General features: G+C 33.8%; 1 protein-coding gene across 1 annotated transcript in view; it reads left to right on the top strand.

The window, feature by feature from the left end:
- Window positions 1-17,065, top strand: part of LOC129220275 (pancreatic lipase-related protein 2-like) — a 33,049-nt gene extending 15,984 nt beyond the window's left edge. The window contains exons 7-8 of the mRNA XM_054854659.1: window positions 11,323-11,502; window positions 16,887-17,065. Of these exons, the coding sequence (XP_054710634.1) occupies window positions 11,323-11,502; window positions 16,887-16,953 (247 nt within the window). The 3' untranslated portion in view covers window positions 16,954-17,065. The remainder of the gene's footprint in view (window positions 1-11,322; window positions 11,503-16,886) is intronic.
- Window positions 17,066-19,349: the final 2,284 nt, after the last annotated feature.

Raw genomic sequence — 19,349 nt, 5'->3', positions numbered from 1 at the left:
AAAGGAATAAATTAATAAAAGAAGTGATGGTACTTACGAGCAGTAACATATTACAGAGGTTCCCAAACTTCAGACCTCCATAGATGCCTTCCGAATTACGAACTTCGCACCCCCCCCCCCCCCGGCACGGGCAAAAAAAAAAAAAAAAAAAAGACACAGTTTAATCTTTTTTTTTTAAATATATTTTTTTACGCTTTTTTTTAAAATCGTTCTGTATATTTTTCAGAGTTTTTGTCTGGTTTTCATTGCCATTATTTTTAGTTTTGGAAGTAAAATACTATTTGAAATTCAATTATAAATAAAAATGTTATCACCAAATTTCTAAAGCAAGTTCACTAAATAAAAATCAACTTTTGAAGTAGTGCTTCAATCTTTGCATTTTACTTAATATAGTTTTGTAACAATATGAATTTCGTCATGCACAAAAAATTAATTAATGTGGAAGGTTTTTACTTCCGAGAGTTTCGAAGGAGAGGGGGGGGGGAGCTGCTACATCCTGAATGTACTTAAGCAAGAACTTTTTTATTTCTCATAAATGTGCTTTCTTTTTGAATTAAAATCTCGTTACTCGTCCTTCAATCTCAACTATATTTAACGTTTTAGCTGGATAGCACCGCAGACCCCCCTGTCATGGACTCGCGGACCCCCGGAGGTTAATTTGTCACCCCAAAATTGGATCAAAAAAGCGGATTTGCGGTCAAAAAAGCGGACCACAGTTTGGGAAACTCTGACATATTAGATCTAAAGCAATACGTGTCTCCAAAATGTTTTTAGTAGTATGAAACAACGAACAAAGTTTAAGATATTTAAAGATTTAAATTTACATTAAAAGAAATAATGAGAGAGAGAGACAGAAGGAAAGCAAAAAGAAAAGACTTGCACATAAATATTTCCAATCCACATTGTAAATAAGTTATTGAAATGCTTATGATACCGGATAATTTATGAAATGATGAAAATTAATTTTATTACATAAGACCTTAAGTTTCCGCGACCTAACCGCAATGATTCCTGTCCGGGCTTATAGTGTATAATATCCATAATGTTTATGCTTAACATTTTGCCTCACTTTTAAAAACTATCGTATACCTAGTAGTTCGGAATGCAACGATCAGATGTCCACTCAAGATTTAAGAGGTTAAGTCAATCTGAAGCAGTGTTGGAAAATTTTAGATTTGAAGATTAAGACCAAGATCTACCGAAAACTATGAAGTAACTTTTTTATTTTTATGAACTCGTCTGTGCTATGTATGTGTATAAGCATGAATGAGACAACGTTGACATAAAACAAGCTAGATGAACTAAGATTCAAAAAAAAAAAAAAAAGTGCGTCACGGGACGCTCGGCAGAAGTGATAACTTTCATAGGATAAAATTATTATCATTTTTTAATCGTATGAAAGTAACAATTGGCTTATGGAAGCTATAATAAGCAACGAAATTTTTACATTGTATGTTATCTGAAAAACTTGCAAAGACTGCATGAAGTACAGTTCCGTGTCACTTAGTGGCTTCTTCTGGCTTATTAATCATTTGTAATTGTAATTTGGATTGTAGAAACGATAGTAAATTTTTAGCTCGATCAGAAGCAACATTAACGTTAAAATCTGCGGTTAGAATTGTATAATAATCTTCATTAACTAAAGCAGAACCTTCTTGTGTGTAATTTTAAATCTGCTTATGAATAAATTGAATAATACTTGAAACACTTTTGTTTGGAGATATATACATGTTGACAATAATAATTTGTTTCTTTGCTTAATTGAGACACTCCACTATACACATTTCACCAATATCGTTTTGTGTAGCCGTTTAAAGCTTGTAGCATTATGAACATGTAATCCTATATTTAGAGTGACAATATTTATTCAATCAAGATCATTCTGATAAACTGCTACGCCTCCTGCTCTTATATTTTGACGCTTTAATTGCACAATTCGTTTAAAAGATGGAATAATTTTAGTATCATCTTTTTTGCCCCCCCCCCCTCCTCCCTGCAAAAATCATCAGGGACCCTAACCGCACTCTTTATTGGATCCCCCTCCTCCCAAATAACTAACTTTTTAGCGAGTGATTGTTTTAAAGTCAGTTTGGATTTTATTCTGTGATGCACAAATTAAATGTTTGTTTATTATTTTTGTTTTCTCGGCCGTCCCCAACCCCCGCGTTACGGAGTCTGCAGGGTCATTCCTACAATTCGTTTAAAATATGTACACCTTATCACAGTTCAAACCCTAAATGAAGCGAGATATTTTTTGTATAACTAATCGCAAAATTGTTTTTGTTTTGAAAATAAATTTAAAGATTAAATGCTGTTTTAAATATAGATATTGTTCACAATGTATTGGTATTATATTGTATGATTAAACTCACCTTTCGTTAGAAGATTGCGTTATGCTGCGACGATCATCCATTTTCTGTTAGTTTCATTACTTTTTCTACTATCACCTAATGTTTAAAGCTGACCCAAAGAGTAAAGAAACAAAATTTCAGACACATGCGGGCTTTTGTTGTATGCGCGAACGAAAGGAATGCCAGACGAGAGTTGCGCCGTTACGCGCGTTATGTCACTAATCGGTTTACCCTCCCATAAGAAGTTTCACTCAAAAAATAGCTTATAGCCTTCCTCAATAAATGGACTATTCAACACAAAAAGAGGTTTTCAATTCGAACCAGTAGTTCCTGAGATTAGCGCGTTCAAACAAACGAACTCTTAAGCTTTATATTATTAGTTAATTATTAAGAAAAATAAGACAATGACAAGTTTATAATAGTTTTGTTTTACCAGCCATTTTTCCATCGTTTAGGCTTTTCTCTGAACAGCACTCTCGAGATTTGCCTCACGGCTGACTCGAACCTACACCCACTGGATCGCAAAGCCCACACTTTCAAGTCAAGCCACCATGGCTACTCATATTCTACATTCCAAACATTTTATATTATAATGCAAAATTTCCCGTTTTCATAACATTTTTTATTGCTGATCCACTCCTATTAGTTATAGCGTGATGTTATATAGCCTATAGCCTTTCTCAATGAATGGGCTATTCAACACAAAAAAAAAAAATTTCAATTCGAATCAGTAGTTCCCGAGATTAGTGTACTGTAAAAAAAAATCCGGAAACGTTTCTGAGTATATCGTGCAGCTGCGTTTCAAGAAGTTTTCAAAAACGTTTCTGAGTATTTCGGAATTCTGTTTCTGTAATGTCCAGAAACGTGTCTGAGCATTTTGGAATCCTCTTTCAATGTTTCTGAGTATTTTGGAATACTCTTTCTGTAACTTTCAGAAACGTTTCTGAGTATTTCGGAATCCTCTTTCCGTAATTTCCAGAAATGTTTCTGAGTATTCTGTGCAGCTGTGGTTCATAAAAGTTTCGGAAACATTTACGAGTATTTCTGAATTCTCCAAACAAATTTCAAAAACGTTTCCGAGAATTTCGGAATCCTTTTTCTGTGATTTTTTCTAAAATATAATTTTTTACTATAGTATTGCATACCACATCAGTTTCAGTTCTTTCATATCTAACAGCAATGAAACAAGCAATTTTAGAATCATTCGTGGATTTTTTTTTTCTGAATTTCTAATGACAAATAGCATGGTTAACAGCATAACATATGTACAGTTATAAATTTTAGAAAATTTATGAAATAATATAGTAGTTTCATTCCTAATCACAAAATCGTCAGGGGAGGGGAGGGTGGTACTTTCTCAAAAGTGGGATTGTTTATTAAACAATCGTTAACTTCAGTTTTTCTCTCAATATTTTCAAGACAAAATTATCAACATATTGTATTTCTAATGCAGAACTTAAAAACATATCTTGTATCAAACTTGATAGCTTTTATTTTCGGATGAAATTTGGCAGAACTTACCGTCCCTTCGTGTTCCGGAATTCGTTCACCTCAAGTCTATTTCTCTGACGAACAAAGTGTACCGAAAAGTGCCAACAGAGAAATTGGTGAATTTAAATATGACACCAAATCCTCCTGTTGGAACCATTCGGGTTGATTCTTCTGTTCTTGCCCTTTTCCAGTTCATCACAAATATAAATACTTAATCAAAAAAGGTTATTGATTTTATTTTTACAATGTGCGCAAAATGCATTATATATTTTATTTCTATTGCGTGATTATTCCATTTCATATATACGAGATTCCCCCCACCACACCATAAGAGTTATGGTGCACCCATAAAATGCTATAAAGCGCCCCCCCCCCCCTTAAAAAAAAAGCAATCCCTGAAAATGTCAATGGCAGTCTGCGTGGTGAACGCCCCATATGTACTTTGTATATTAATAACATAGTATTTAAAAAATGATCACTTTTAAAACAATGACATGAAATAATATTTCTTTTTATTTCGGCTTGTAAATGCAGCTGTTTCATTTTTGCCACTGATTCATTCCTCCTGACTGTTCTATATTAAACTAGTATATCCACGAAGGAAATGTTATTTACCGAATAACTAATGTCAAGGAATTTTTTATTGTCAACCACATTTAACAAAATGAATAAGCACATGAATTAATTGCATACTATGTTGTTTACTAATAGATAACTGGGCCATTTTCTAATGGTATAAATATTTTTAAATAAATGAATAAATTATAATAAAAAAGATAAATAATACTGGCACATTTTTTGTGAAGCATATTACAATACTAGAAAACATTTGCATTACCATGTTTTTAATGAATTAAACAACTGATTTTTTTTTTTTTTTTTTTTTGAACCAATGTATGTATATCCAAGTATTTCGAAATAACTTTTCTGTGATTGCTTTTCAAATATAAATCTTATTTCTTTTGCGTAATTAATCAGTTTCAATTGGTTGCAACAAATAGTACACTGCGCACATAGGTATGTAGGATAACTTTAAATTAATTCGATAAACCCAAAAACAGTTACAATTGGAGCCTCATCAAATGCAAATCAACAAAAATATAAATGTATATAACTACATGTTTCAAAATATTCATTAATACTTACAAGTGAACATGAGAGGAAGAAAATCTAAGTACCTCCATTACAACTGGATAAGTAAGCCAAAGGGTTTCGTTTCATTAAGTATAAAAACGGGTGTTGAAATATTCACGCTTGAACACACAATATATATGTAATCATAGTCGCACTAGAAATTGTAAAGAAGCAAATCGTTATTAACTAACTTAATAGTTGCGTGCATCGTCTAAAAAATCAAGGGCAGCCCAAAATGCATAGGCGTAAAATTAGTTTCGACACAATTTACTACTCTCTAGACATGAAATAACAAGCAATCCAATGCTAAATGGTTCCTGACTACAGCAACCATAGATAAGGAAAAAATAAGCTCTCGTTATTTCCGACTCACTGGCGCCAGTGTTGGAAGGATAAAATACGTTTCGAAGCATTGCGCCTCACTTCCACTTCTAGATTTTTTTGAAATAACAAAAAGCTTTCTGAATAATGAGGAGTTCGCTATTGGATGAAGGATTCTTATTATTTCGGAAACGTTTCCGATATATCCAGAAACGTTTCCGAAATTTGTTACAATGTGCGTTCAAACAAACTCTACTGCTTTATATTGTTAGTATAGATAGATTATGTTTAGTAATCTGACCGGAGTCAAATCTTAACAAAAAGAAAGAACACCTTTCAATTAAGGTTTTGCAGCAGCAAGGGGCGTTTCCGAAAAATTGATTTTTAGACCGTAGGTCTATTTTTTGTAATTAGCCGACCCGGTAAGCTTTAATATAAGGGGAGAATTTCTTCAAGAAAGAAGAAAGATCTCGCATACCGACAGAAAAATAAGCCACAGAAATAATATCTAAGATAAGATATTGAAAGAGTTTTTATTTTTGAAAATGTATACATTTTTTTTTTTTTTTTTGCTATCTCAGGCTGCTTGAAGTGTTATGGCTTATATGGCAGCACGTGTTTATTGTTACATTTAACCGCACGGTTAAATACAAAATCAGTTGAACTAAGTTAGTTTTTTAAGCGTAGCTTTTCGAATATAGCAAAAATGTGACTGGCTATTTGTTTTTTCCGAAAGAGAAAAAAATAATAATATTTTACCTCTCGACTTGTTTGTAATTTTAATGTTCTGCTTCGTATTCTAATAAATATTCGTAGGTTCACTAAACGAAAAGCGTAATTTCAGTTTGGGGTAGTAATTATTTTATTTCTAAAAAGGGTCAAAAACTGTCATCAGAAGAATCTACATTTCAGTATACGATTTTTTTTCTGAGCAAAAATTATTCTATTGTAGTCTGAAATCTTAAACCTGATACTTATATTTTCGCTTATATTATGCTTTAGTTTTCTGATCGGAGCCCTGAGTTTCAAAAACAGAAGAGAAAAAAATCCTTACAATTAAGAAACAATTTAGCTACAGGTTGTAGTTAAATTGCAACAAAAAATCAAGTTTTCGTAACAGCAAGGAGCATTCCAATCGCATTTATTTTATTGCCTGACATGTGTTATTTATTGTATTTTAAGTGTTCATGTAATGCGTGATTAGTCTGGTTTTTCGATACAGATAGCTCGGACTGGGCCCGAACACTCATTTTTCTGGTTACCAGTCGCACGATCTGCCGATCGAGCCATTCAGCTCTGTCAGCCACAGTGCAAGTTAAACTTATAAAATTTACCGAAAACCTCAGTCCGGTGCTTTAAAACAGGTTTTTTTTTAACCAAAAAAAAAAAAAAAAAAACAGAATTTTTTTTTTAGAACGTGGATGTTTTTTTCGTCATTAGCCTGCACGATAAGCTTTAAAATGAGGGCTAAATCAAAGAAATCGATCAAGAAATAAGGATGATCTCGCGTAGGAACAAAATACAGTCTTCAGAAACAATATATAAGGATTATTAGTTAATTTGTAAGAAAAATATGACAATGATACGTATATATATAGTTTTTTTACAAATCATTTTTAGCAACGTTTAGTGTTTTCTCCGAAAAGTGCCCTCGAAATTTGCCTCATGGCTGACTCGAACCTACGCCCACTGGATCGCAAAGCCCACACTTTCAAGTCAAGCCACCATGGCTACTCATATTCTACATTCCAAACATTTTATATTATAATGCAAAATTTCCCGTTTTCATAACATTTTTTATTGCTGATCCACTCCTATTAGTTATAGCGTGATGTTATATAGCCTATAGCCTTTCTCAATGAATGGGCTATTCAACACAAAAAAAAAAAATTTCAATTCGAATCAGTAGTTCCCGAGATTAGTGTACTGTAAAAAAAAATCCGGAAACGTTTCTGAGTATATCGTGCAGCTGCGTTTCAAGAAGTTTTCAAAAACGTTTCTGAGTATTTCGGAATTCTGTTTCTGTAATGTCCAGAAACGTGTCTGAGCATTTTGGAATCCTCTTTCAATGTTTCTGAGTATTTTGGAATACTCTTTCTGTAACTTTCAGAAACGTTTCTGAGTATTTCGGAATCCTCTTTCCGTAATTTCCAGAAATGTTTCTGAGTATTCTGTGCAGCTGTGGTTCATAAAAGTTTCGGAAACATTTACGAGTATTTCTGAATTCTCCAAACAAATTTCAAAAACGTTTCCGAGAATTTCGGAATCCTTTTTCTGTGATTTTTTCTAAAATATAATTTTTTACTATAGTATTGCATACCACATCAGTTTCAGTTCTTTCATATCTAACAGCAATGAAACAAGCAATTTTAGAATCATTCGTGGATTTTTTTTTTCTGAATTTCTAATGACAAATAGCATGGTTAACAGCATAACATATGTACAGTTATAAATTTTAGAAAATTTATGAAATAATATAGTAGTTTCATTCCTAATCACAAAATCGTCAGGGGAGGGGAGGGTGGTACTTTCTCAAAAGTGGGATTGTTTATTAAACAATCGTTAACTTCAGTTTTTCTCTCAATATTTTCAAGACAAAATTATCAACATATTGTATTTCTAATGCAGAACTTAAAAACATATCTTGTATCAAACTTGATAGCTTTTATTTTCGGATGAAATTTGGCAGAACTTACCGTCCCTTCGTGTTCCGGAATTCGTTCACCTCAAGTCTATTTCTCTGACGAACAAAGTGTACCGAAAAGTGCCAACAGAGAAATTGGTGAATTTAAATATGACACCAAATCCTCCTGTTGGAACCATTCGGGTTGATTCTTCTGTTCTTGCCCTTTTCCAGTTCATCACAAATATAAATACTTAATCAAAAAAGGTTATTGATTTTATTTTTACAATGTGCGCAAAATGCATTATATATTTTATTTCTATTGCGTGATTATTCCATTTCATATATACGAGATTCCCCCCACCACACCATAAGAGTTATGGTGCACCCATAAAATGCTATAAAGCGCCCCCCCCCCCTTAAAAAAAAAGCAATCCCTGAAAATGTCAATGGCAGTCTGCGTGGTGAACGCCCCATATGTACTTTGTATATTAATAACATAGTATTTAAAAAATGATCACTTTTAAAACAATGACATGAAATAATATTTCTTTTTATTTCGGCTTGTAAATGCAGCTGTTTCATTTTTGCCACTGATTCATTCCTCCTGACTGTTCTATATTAAACTAGTATATCCACGAAGGAAATGTTATTTACCGAATAACTAATGTCAAGGAATTTTTTATTGTCAACCACATTTAACAAAATGAATAAGCACATGAATTAATTGCATACTATGTTGTTTACTAATAGATAACTGGGCCATTTTCTAATGGTATAAATATTTTTAAATAAATGAATAAATTATAATAAAAAAGATAAATAATACTGGCACATTTTTTGTGAAGCATATTACAATACTAGAAAACATTTGCATTACCATGTTTTTAATGAATTAAACAACTGATTTTTTTTTTTTTTTTTTTTTGAACCAATGTATGTATATCCAAGTATTTCGAAATAACTTTTCTGTGATTGCTTTTCAAATATAAATCTTATTTCTTTTGCGTAATTAATCAGTTTCAATTGGTTGCAACAAATAGTACACTGCGCACATAGGTATGTAGGATAACTTTAAATTAATTCGATAAACCCAAAAACAGTTACAATTGGAGCCTCATCAAATGCAAATCAACAAAAATATAAATGTATATAACTACATGTTTCAAAATATTCATTAATACTTACAAGTGAACATGAGAGGAAGAAAATCTAAGTACCTCCATTACAACTGGATAAGTAAGCCAAAGGGTTTCGTTTCATTAAGTATAAAAACGGGTGTTGAAATATTCACGCTTGAACACACAATATATATGTAATCATAGTCGCACTAGAAATTGTAAAGAAGCAAATCGTTATTAACTAACTTAATAGTTGCGTGCATCGTCTAAAAAATCAAGGGCAGCCCAAAATGCATAGGCGTAAAATTAGTTTCGACACAATTTACTACTCTCTAGACATGAAATAACAAGCAATCCAATGCTAAATGGTTCCTGACTACAGCAACCATAGATAAGGAAAAAATAAGCTCTCGTTATTTCCGACTCACTGGCGCCAGTGTTGGAAGGATAAAATACGTTTCGAAGCATTGCGCCTCACTTCCACTTCTAGATTTTTTTGAAATAACAAAAAGCTTTCTGAATAATGAGGAGTTCGCTATTGGATGAAGGATTCTTATTATTTCGGAAACGTTTCCGATATATCCAGAAACGTTTCCGAAATTTGTTACAATGTGCGTTCAAACAAACTCTACTGCTTTATATTGTTAGTATAGATAGATTATGTTTAGTAATCTGACCGGAGTCAAATCTTAACAAAAAGAAAGAACACCTTTCAATTAAGGTTTTGCAGCAGCAAGGGGCGTTTCCGAAAAATTGATTTTTAGACCGTAGGTCTATTTTTTGTAATTAGCCGACCCGGTAAGCTTTAATATAAGGGGAGAATTTCTTCAAGAAAGAAGAAAGATCTCGCATACCGACAGAAAAATAAGCCACAGAAATAATATCTAAGATAAGATATTGAAAGAGTTTTTATTTTTGAAAATGTATACATTTTTTTTTTTTTTTTTGCTATCTCAGGCTGCTTGAAGTGTTATGGCTTATATGGCAGCACGTGTTTATTGTTACATTTAACCGCACGGTTAAATACAAAATCAGTTGAACTAAGTTAGTTTTTTAAGCGTAGCTTTTCGAATATAGCAAAAATGTGACTGGCTATTTGTTTTTTCCGAAAGAGAAAAAAATAATAATATTTTACCTCTCGACTTGTTTGTAATTTTAATGTTCTGCTTCGTATTCTAATAAATATTCGTAGGTTCACTAAACGAAAAGCGTAATTTCAGTTTGGGGTAGTAATTATTTTATTTCTAAAAAGGGTCAAAAACTGTCATCAGAAGAATCTACATTTCAGTATACGATTTTTTTTCTGAGCAAAAATTATTCTATTGTAGTCTGAAATCTTAAACCTGATACTTATATTTTCGCTTATATTATGCTTTAGTTTTCTGATCGGAGCCCTGAGTTTCAAAAACAGAAGAGAAAAAAATCCTTACAATTAAGAAACAATTTAGCTACAGGTTGTAGTTAAATTGCAACAAAAAATCAAGTTTTCGTAACAGCAAGGAGCATTCCAATCGCATTTATTTTATTGCCTGACATGTGTTATTTATTGTATTTTAAGTGTTCATGTAATGCGTGATTAGTCTGGTTTTTCGATACAGATAGCTCGGACTGGGCCCGAACACTCATTTTTCTGGTTACCAGTCGCACGATCTGCCGATCGAGCCATTCAGCTCTGTCAGCCACAGTGCAAGTTAAACTTATAAAATTTACCGAAAACCTCAGTCCGGTGCTTTAAAACAGGTTTTTTTTTAACCAAAAAAAAAAAAAAAAAAACAGAATTTTTTTTTTAGAACGTGGATGTTTTTTTCGTCATTAGCCTGCACGATAAGCTTTAAAATGAGGGCTAAATCAAAGAAATCGATCAAGAAATAAGGATGATCTCGCGTAGGAACAAAATACAGTCTTCAGAAACAATATATAAGGATTATTAGTTAATTTGTAAGAAAAATATGACAATGATACGTATATATATAGTTTTTTTACAAATCATTTTTAGCAACGTTTAGTGTTTTCTCCGAAAAGTGCCCTCGAAATTTGCCTCATGGCTGACTCGAACCTACGCCCACTGGATCGCGATGCAGTTCGCGATGCCCACGTCTTCAGGCCGAGCCACCGTGGCTACGCGTACCTTGCGTTCCTGGCATTCTCTATTATAATTAAATTTACCCCGTTACACGCGTTATGTCACAAATCGGTTTACCCTCCCATAAGAAGTTATCACTTCAAAAAACGCACCAAATTGTTTTGTTTTTAACTTTAATTTTATTTCTAAATTTTTCAGAAAGAATGACAAATTAACTCCTGGAGATGAAAAGGTTTTAATAATGGCCCTGGAAGAGAAGTTTACACCTATAAAAGAAGTAACCGCCTTATACATGAAAAAAAGCGGATGGCTGGCAAAAGGGACGGATACATTTAGCATTGAAATTGTCTCGTTTTTAAACAGCCGAGGAAAATACCTGTAAGTTGCATTTACTTGTTTTATTTAAACTAATTTTTTAACTTTTTTTCTTTTGATTCTAAAAATCCTTCAAGTATTTATTTATATTCATAGACCCTTGAAGACACAGACTACTTTTCAATTTAAAATGCACAAAGAAAATAATGTTGCGACGCAGTCAAATTTGGAAAGTTTTGAACGTCGATAAAAAAAATTATTGAACTAGAATAGCATGTACAAAATTTTTAAAAGGTACTATTATGATCCTTAAAATGCGAAAAAAAATATTGTAATGCACGAAACCACACAAAGAACATGGTAATTGAGCTTTTTAAAAATTTATATCAGAAGTATTTTGCGGATAAGGTAATTTTCGAACCGTTCTATGCAATCACACCATTTCAAATGTTTCCTGGACAAAGGAATAGAACATCTGAGCCGTGATTTAATTACTAAGCAATTACTGGAACTCTTTAATTAATTTCTGGTAATACTCATACAAACTAGTATTAAGCTATCATTGAAACTGAGAAACATCCGTTGTAAATTAAAAAATAAAGTAACGAAAAAAGGCATTTGTGCTTGAAAATTTAATGAATGAATTACCAACGTTTTAAAAATTGACAATTTTTGTGTATTAAAAAGTTGTTAATTCATTCATTTAAAAAATAAAGGTTTATCAGTTAAAATAGAATACAATCATCAAATGCAATAACGTTACTTAAAATGGAAATAGAAAATCAGTGATTAATACTGGAGTAAATAGTAATTCGTTTCTTACCTTTACCACTTTCATACTGTCATGACTAAGCGGAGGAAATAATGTGTAGAAAATAAAATATATGGCACCAAGGTACACACGTAGAAAATATTTATAGCATACAAATGCAGAGAACAAGATTTAGAAAAATAACATTGAAAATATTTCAGTCAATCGTCTGCACTGGCTGCGTTCGGAAATAATCTACCGGTTATACCGGTGTGGTTATGACGTATCTGGAATTTCTCTAGACAACCTTAAGGCCCCTATATATACGAGCCGGTGCATCAGCTTCAGCTTAAGATCAGCCATTTTGGATCGGAGCGCGTATTTGAGTGGTTGTCTTTTCTGACGAGTTATCGCGTTTGGTAATTGTTCACTGCGAGCGATTATTAGCTGCACACACTTGAATTGTTCATAAAATAAAATATTATTTACGGCAAATTTGGCGAAACACGAAACTTTACTGTGGTAACCCTAGCTCCGCAACAATGAGAAATCGAATCCAAAATGGCTAAACTTAAGCTGACGCGTCGGCCTATCTTTATAGCGGCTCTAGGCAGCCTGGTAGAACAGCTGTGTTTCCGAACGCTCGTGGTTACACCGCGGTGGTTCTAGTTCAGCAGCAAACGGCACTCCAATCAAAGCGTAACTTTCGTGATGGGAAAGTCACGTGCGTTGCGATTAAAACATGAATCACGACCGGATTGGATAATACAGGCTTTGTGACCTCGCTAACCGCGTCCAGACCATGCAGCTAAGAGTGATAAGGAGTCGACATAATAGAATACACTGATGCCGTTTCGGAAGCTTAGTTAACTGTTCTTTTAACTGGCAGCCATCTTGTGGTTTGCAAAACATTGGAAGATTGTACAAAGAAAGTGGAGTGCCCGCTAAAACGAATACCGTCGGTTCCCAAGAAACATTCTTTGATTATGGGAGGTATATTTGATTTAGCTCGGGAAAATTTCTTTACCTTTCCAAATTTACAATATCTGTAGCAATAACAAATCAATAGTTATACTGCAAGTAATTAATCATTTATATCCGTCTAGTTTTCGCACAAAAAAAAAAAAAAAAAAAAAGAAAAAATTGGGATCAGTGTTTCTTTCAGGCATCTCTCTGGGGGGAGGGGGAGGCACTGCCCTCCCGGAAGATGCCAACTGCTCCCCTCCCCCGAGAAAAATTCGTTTTATACTACCATGAGAAGTTTTCTTTCCCTTTTTTTATTTGAATGAAAAAAGGAAATAATAGAAAATTCTGAAATCTTTCTGGAGGAGGAGGGGGGGGGGGATCAGCCTCTGTGGCCTCTATTCTTTTACCTTCAATGAAAAGTCCTCCTCTGTCTTCAAACTGCTAAAAGCACATTTTACCCCTGGAAAAATACGGGCAATTAATGTTCGACGCTTAACAAACAAGAAGGGATAATTTTTGTCTGTTGTCTATTTATTGCTGTTGTTCAAGACAGCCCACCAAGGGGGGGGGGGGGGCATGACGTAGAATGCGCCATTGAAAAGTTTAGGAGCGATAGTGTTAAGGGTATTTTTCTCTTTTTTTAGGGGGAGGGGGCGTTGGCTCTTTAGTTGGTCTTTGTGGTATTTGTGTGCGCCCTTGCTGTTGGTGGGGGACAGGCAACACTGGTAGGGGGTGGTTGGAACATGGTATCATAGGCGCCCACATGCAAAATTGTGAGGGGAGGCTCAGATATTTTAACCATGGTTTAGTAGGGTATTTTCCCCATAGAAGCAGATTTCAAGACAGATTCGAGTCTTTAAAATTTGACATTTTTAATTACTTATTCATTAATGGCTGGAGAACAAATGTTTTTACATTTTTGCAAGGAAAAAAGTACTAAAAGCAAAGAAAGATCTAATTTCTAAGGGGAGGGGGCTAGAGCCCCCCTTGCCCCCCTATATGGGCGCCCTTATATGGTATCTATCCAGTTGTAAACTCAGATAATGCATTGGTGAAATCCTGGTGGTGTGATCCGATTCGGGTCTTTAAGACTTGTGTACTCTGTGGACGCTTGCTACAACCCGGTCGGAAATCAAAAGTATCCTGGATAACAATCATTGTATGGAGAGGGAGGGAATAGTGAACTGTTTTGAGTCATCTTTGACGGGCTGTAATGAATATGCCTATGTTCGTTTTTCTTTTGTTTGAAGTTATAAAATTATTCTCAGTTAGTAATTTATAATTTGTTACTTAGAGAGGGAGCGGGGGAGGGGGGATCGTGTCCCACTCCTTAAGTACGCCCTTGACCCCTCCGAACTCTTAAAGTGCCCCCCTCCAATATTTAAAATGCGCCCCCCCCCCCCTCCGGAGCAAAAGTCTGAAAGAAACCCTGGGTTGGATACTTTTTGGAAAGACGTTGTCTACAGTAAATATTTGTAAAATTCATTATGTTTGCTATTTTACTTTTCAACAAGTAGTTGGGAATTAGAAAAATTATTTCGGTTGTTATTATTGCTGTAATTGCAATTTATTTTTTTACTGTGAAAAGTGTAAATAAAAGTATTTTTGTTTATGAGGTATTTAAACTAATCGCACAGCAATTGTTCAGTTTTTGTTATAGTTCTGAATCTTTTTATTTATTCTTCTATGGTACAGGACTTTCACGCAAGTCCTTTTTAGGTCCAAGTGTAATATTATGAGGTTTTTATTTTTTATACGTTTTCGAAAAGTAATATTGTCCTTGATTCAAACCGAGTAAAACTGCGAGTGTTCTGCTCCTTTTTTTTTCCTTGAATAAATATTTAAAGACATATTTTGTTGCTCTAGAATGTGTTTTCCAAAACGAAAATTATAAGTTCATTAATTAATAGTAATATCTTTGTTATGTAATCCTAAAGTATTCAGTAAATAAATATTTGTAACATTCATTTTGTTTTGCATCTTCCCTTTTCAAAAAGTAAATTGGGAATAAGAGATTCAAATGAAATAAAAATAAGTATATTCATTTTCCTATTTCCATCTTTCATTTATGTTTAAAGCCCTTTTTGAATATATTTACCAAAGGCAAATTGTTTTGTTGGTTTCAGTTAATTTTACTTTTCATAATAATCGATGAATCAAGTATTCAAAAATCCAATGTGGTTTACATTTATTTCAAGTACACGATACTTAAACATTTAGTTCAAATAAAAGCCATCGTTCTTTAAACAAGAGCCTTGAAATCATTACTAGACAGTTGGAAATGTATTTTTATACCCCGTCTTTATAGCATAAAATTAAAAAGAAATCACATCCTATACCGAAACAAAATACATCATGCATAGACAGCAACAGCTTTTTAATTCTTGAATGAATTAAAGAACTCTTGTTCATAGAAGCAACGATTTTCCACCCTTTTTTTTTTTCATTAAACTGGTGGGGAAAAGACCCTTGAATAGAACCATAAATTATCTATTTTTATTATTGTTCAATATCAAAGCTATTGAGCCAACAAGCGCATCGAGTCGAAAGCGTGCGATGCAAACCACAAGATGGCGGCGCGAATCTTCGCGGTTCACTCCCATTGCGGAGTTTCACAGTAGCGATTTCTTCTCCTTATCACTCGTAGTTCCATAGGTGGCACCTAAGCGACCGATCCTTGTTTCCGAACCCACTGTCAGGGCAACAACATCGCGTTGCCAAATTAGAACTATTAGAATTGGCGATTATATTTAGAACAATGTCGGTAAACCCAGTACTAAGTACAGTCTGTCTACGGATACTATAACATTGGCAAACGTCCAGGTTAAGACGAGTCTACCTTGACGAAGGGGGAAATTAAAAATTTGATGCGCATTCTTCGTAAAATAATTAAAGTGTTCTGTTTAACACATCTCTGCAAAAGCTGGCATCCCTGAAAACTAATAGCTGTTTCCACATCCGCCTGTAAACGGAATGTTTGCCTTTCCATCTCATCAGTGTTCAGACTGTTGAGTTATTACGAAAGTTATTTTATCAACAATAAAATAATTCATATAAGCAGAAAACAACGTGCTTCAAAGCTGTACATCATAACACATTTCATATACTATTTTTATTGAATCATAAAATTAACTCGGAAATGAAAAATATTATTATCATCTTATGATTTCTTCTTTCCTTAAATCTGCAAAATAATATTATTCTCAATTCAAATAAACTGTAGGAGGCGCTGCAGTCTGCGGCTAATGGAGGGTGAAAGAGGTAAAATCAAGACCAAAATGCATACGTAGGATATGATCAGTCCAATGAGACATCACCCTTGTCTGCACAAAATTGAAATGTTTTACCTCTTTGACTTATGTCTTAAGTTCCAGTTGGCGTATTCAAGCTCTAAAACTACCAATTGCACTTTTTCTTTCGTATATTTTACAAATTAAGCGAAACCTATTTATTAATTTAGAATGTTAAAGCTGAAATAAATACTAACACATATCCAGGAAATGAGACACAATTGTAAAAACCTTTTTCAGAAATGCAGGGTTCTTGTTGGGTTAAACCAAACATGACAGCTTCATAATGCTGTGTGATTAGGATCTGTGTAGCCTTTAGAGTGCTGTCAAGTTAGGTTTGCCCCAACTATAATGTTTGTCCTTTTGTTTATGAAGCTAAATATTGTGATCAAAAGGAGTCGTTTAAATGCATTTCTAATATTTTCCTCTTTTCTTTACAGTTTCAAAACCTGCACAGAAAATATAGTTTTAAATGACAATGAGTATAAAACTTTGAAGCCCTGTTGAAGCTTGAGTTTATTTTCAATGAACAAGCTGGCCATTTCCTCAAGCTGCTGGTTTTCCAAATTTAGCACTGCATTGGTGCACGAAGTTTCTGTAAATGGAATTGAAGTGACATCCGTAGAAAATAAAATTTTTCATTTTTAAGCGACTGTTTGGTTCCTATGCAAAATGTTAAGTTTCACACAGAATGAAATGCCAATGAAAGGGAAAGGAAGATTTTATTTATAACTTTTCAATTTTGGATCTTACAAAGAGAAAGGTTGATTCAAATTATTAATTTGACAAAATCTTTTAGTAAAATACGCACCGTTAAAAAAGACAGAAAAAAATAGGACTGCACTTGAGTGTACTCATGTACACACGTTCGAAGTCATCCACTATAATATTAAAATCTGTTCGCGTCCGTCTGTCTGTCTGTCTGAAGATCGATCTTCTCGAGAACCGCTGCGAATGGAGAATCAAACGAGATGTCGATCAATTCGAAATTTTCCAAAAAAAAAAAAAAAAAAAAAAAAACACAATAGGACCAATCTCGTAATTGTGCGACTTTAATTAGCGGAGATATTAATTAAAACGTTAATTAACATAACGTTATTCAGGAATTTTTATTTCTTTCCTATTATCATTTTGCATATGGGTGAGCAAGTAAAATTCTAATAATTGTTTTAAAAGAGATTTTTTTGGCTGCTGTCCAAATCTTAAAACAACGTTTCCATCTAGAATTTCATTTTAAATTAGTTTAAAATTGGTTGCTCTATTCGGACATAGCCTTTATTTTATCGTCTGTTTTATTTATTTTTTTTAATTCAACGTTCTTAACTCTTTTCAGCGTATGAAAGTTGTTTCTTTAGCTATGTTTGGGCCGTGGTAGCCCGATCGGTAGAGTGTCGAATTCGGGGCCGGAGGGTCCTGAGTTCGAACCTCGATGGTCGAAGATCCACCGTCGTCATTAAAGAGGACTGAGCGACGTTAAATATGCTCGTGGTCTCAATGTCCTCCATGTGAAACGATACCCCTGGGGGTGCTAGCACCAGGTAGCTATCAGCTCCTGGTCTAGTTCTAAATTCTCATTAACTGTTCGATTCGGTGATGGTGCTGCCATCTATCGGTATAAAAAATAATGGAGGCAAGGCACTTAGTATGCATTCCTCGACATAAATACAGTTGTAGTCAGTTGTGACTCGGAACCGAAATCGAATTGAGCTATGTTTATTGATTGTAGTGTAAGTTTATCATTCACCGGCCTCATATTTTGGTACATTTAGGATGTGCGACTAATTATGCTTATTTTGTTGGACTTTTCCCCGTCACATGGGTGAGCTTTCGAATTGTAATAACTCTCTTTTTCCTTCCTGTTTCTGTTTTTGAAATACAGTTTGTATCGTTAAAAGAACATGTTAAATTAAGATCGTTTGGTGAACCCCCTTTAAGTGAAACAGAGTACAGGTTGAGCAAAAAAGATTGTTTTTAAGGATTTTAACTAAAGCTAAATTGTAATCTGATGACTTGGTATTAAATTAATGCTTATTGGTATTTATTTAGTCTTGGTGCTTTAGTTTCACGTAATCAACCAAAAAGTGTGTGTCATTTTATGTAAAAAGCTGATTGTAACTGTACATAAATATTTCAAATAATAGTCTATCAGATGTAATTCATTTTAACGTGAGCACATATTATAGTTGATAATGCATATATTTTCATCTTTTGTGCTAATTGAAAATACTCTTATCATTGATATCTATGATTAACGTTAAAGAGATTTTTGCGAAAAATATGCTCTATTGGTGTTTTGCAAACCTTGCATTACGCGTATTTATTTACTTCTTAGCGCTTTAGAAACTGATGTCAGAGTAATACAAAAACATCAATTGGACATCTCTTTCATTTTTTAAGTAGCCCGTGCAACGCCGGGCACGCAGGTAGTACTTTTTAAAATTCATTTCCTTTTATGAATGTTTAGTTTAGCGGGCTTTCAAGATACAAAGGAAATTTCGCATGCAATGTATAATTAAGTAAATCTTACGTCCCAGTTTGAACGGGACAGTCCCGTTTTCAGGTGACCTGTCCCTTTATCCTTGCACAAGCTGAAATGTCCAGTCTTCTGAAATAATGAACGGAACACTGTGAATGCTTCGACCAAAAGTCGATGAGTGGAGCTGTTAAAGCACTTCCATGCTAATAAATTGAATCATGCATAGTTATTGACCATACTTATTGCAGTGGAGTTCCTTGCATGGATATCACTCGGGGTAGAAATTCATGATGCCACTCCCATAAAGAAAATAACGAAAAGAACTAGGTTAATCGAAAAGTTCGTGTTTTTATCTCAACAAATAATAATAACAATAAAAAAACCAAGTAAGAGATATTTTGTACAGATTAGTGATAAACTTACTCTT

This window comes from Uloborus diversus, chromosome 4 (genome assembly GCF_026930045.1).
Source record: "Uloborus diversus isolate 005 chromosome 4, Udiv.v.3.1, whole genome shotgun sequence".
Lineage (NCBI taxonomy): Eukaryota > Metazoa > Arthropoda > Arachnida > Araneae > Uloboridae > Uloborus > Uloborus diversus.
The sequence above is the reverse complement of the archived record's forward strand: the minus strand, read 5'-3'. Positions and strand labels throughout refer to the sequence as shown.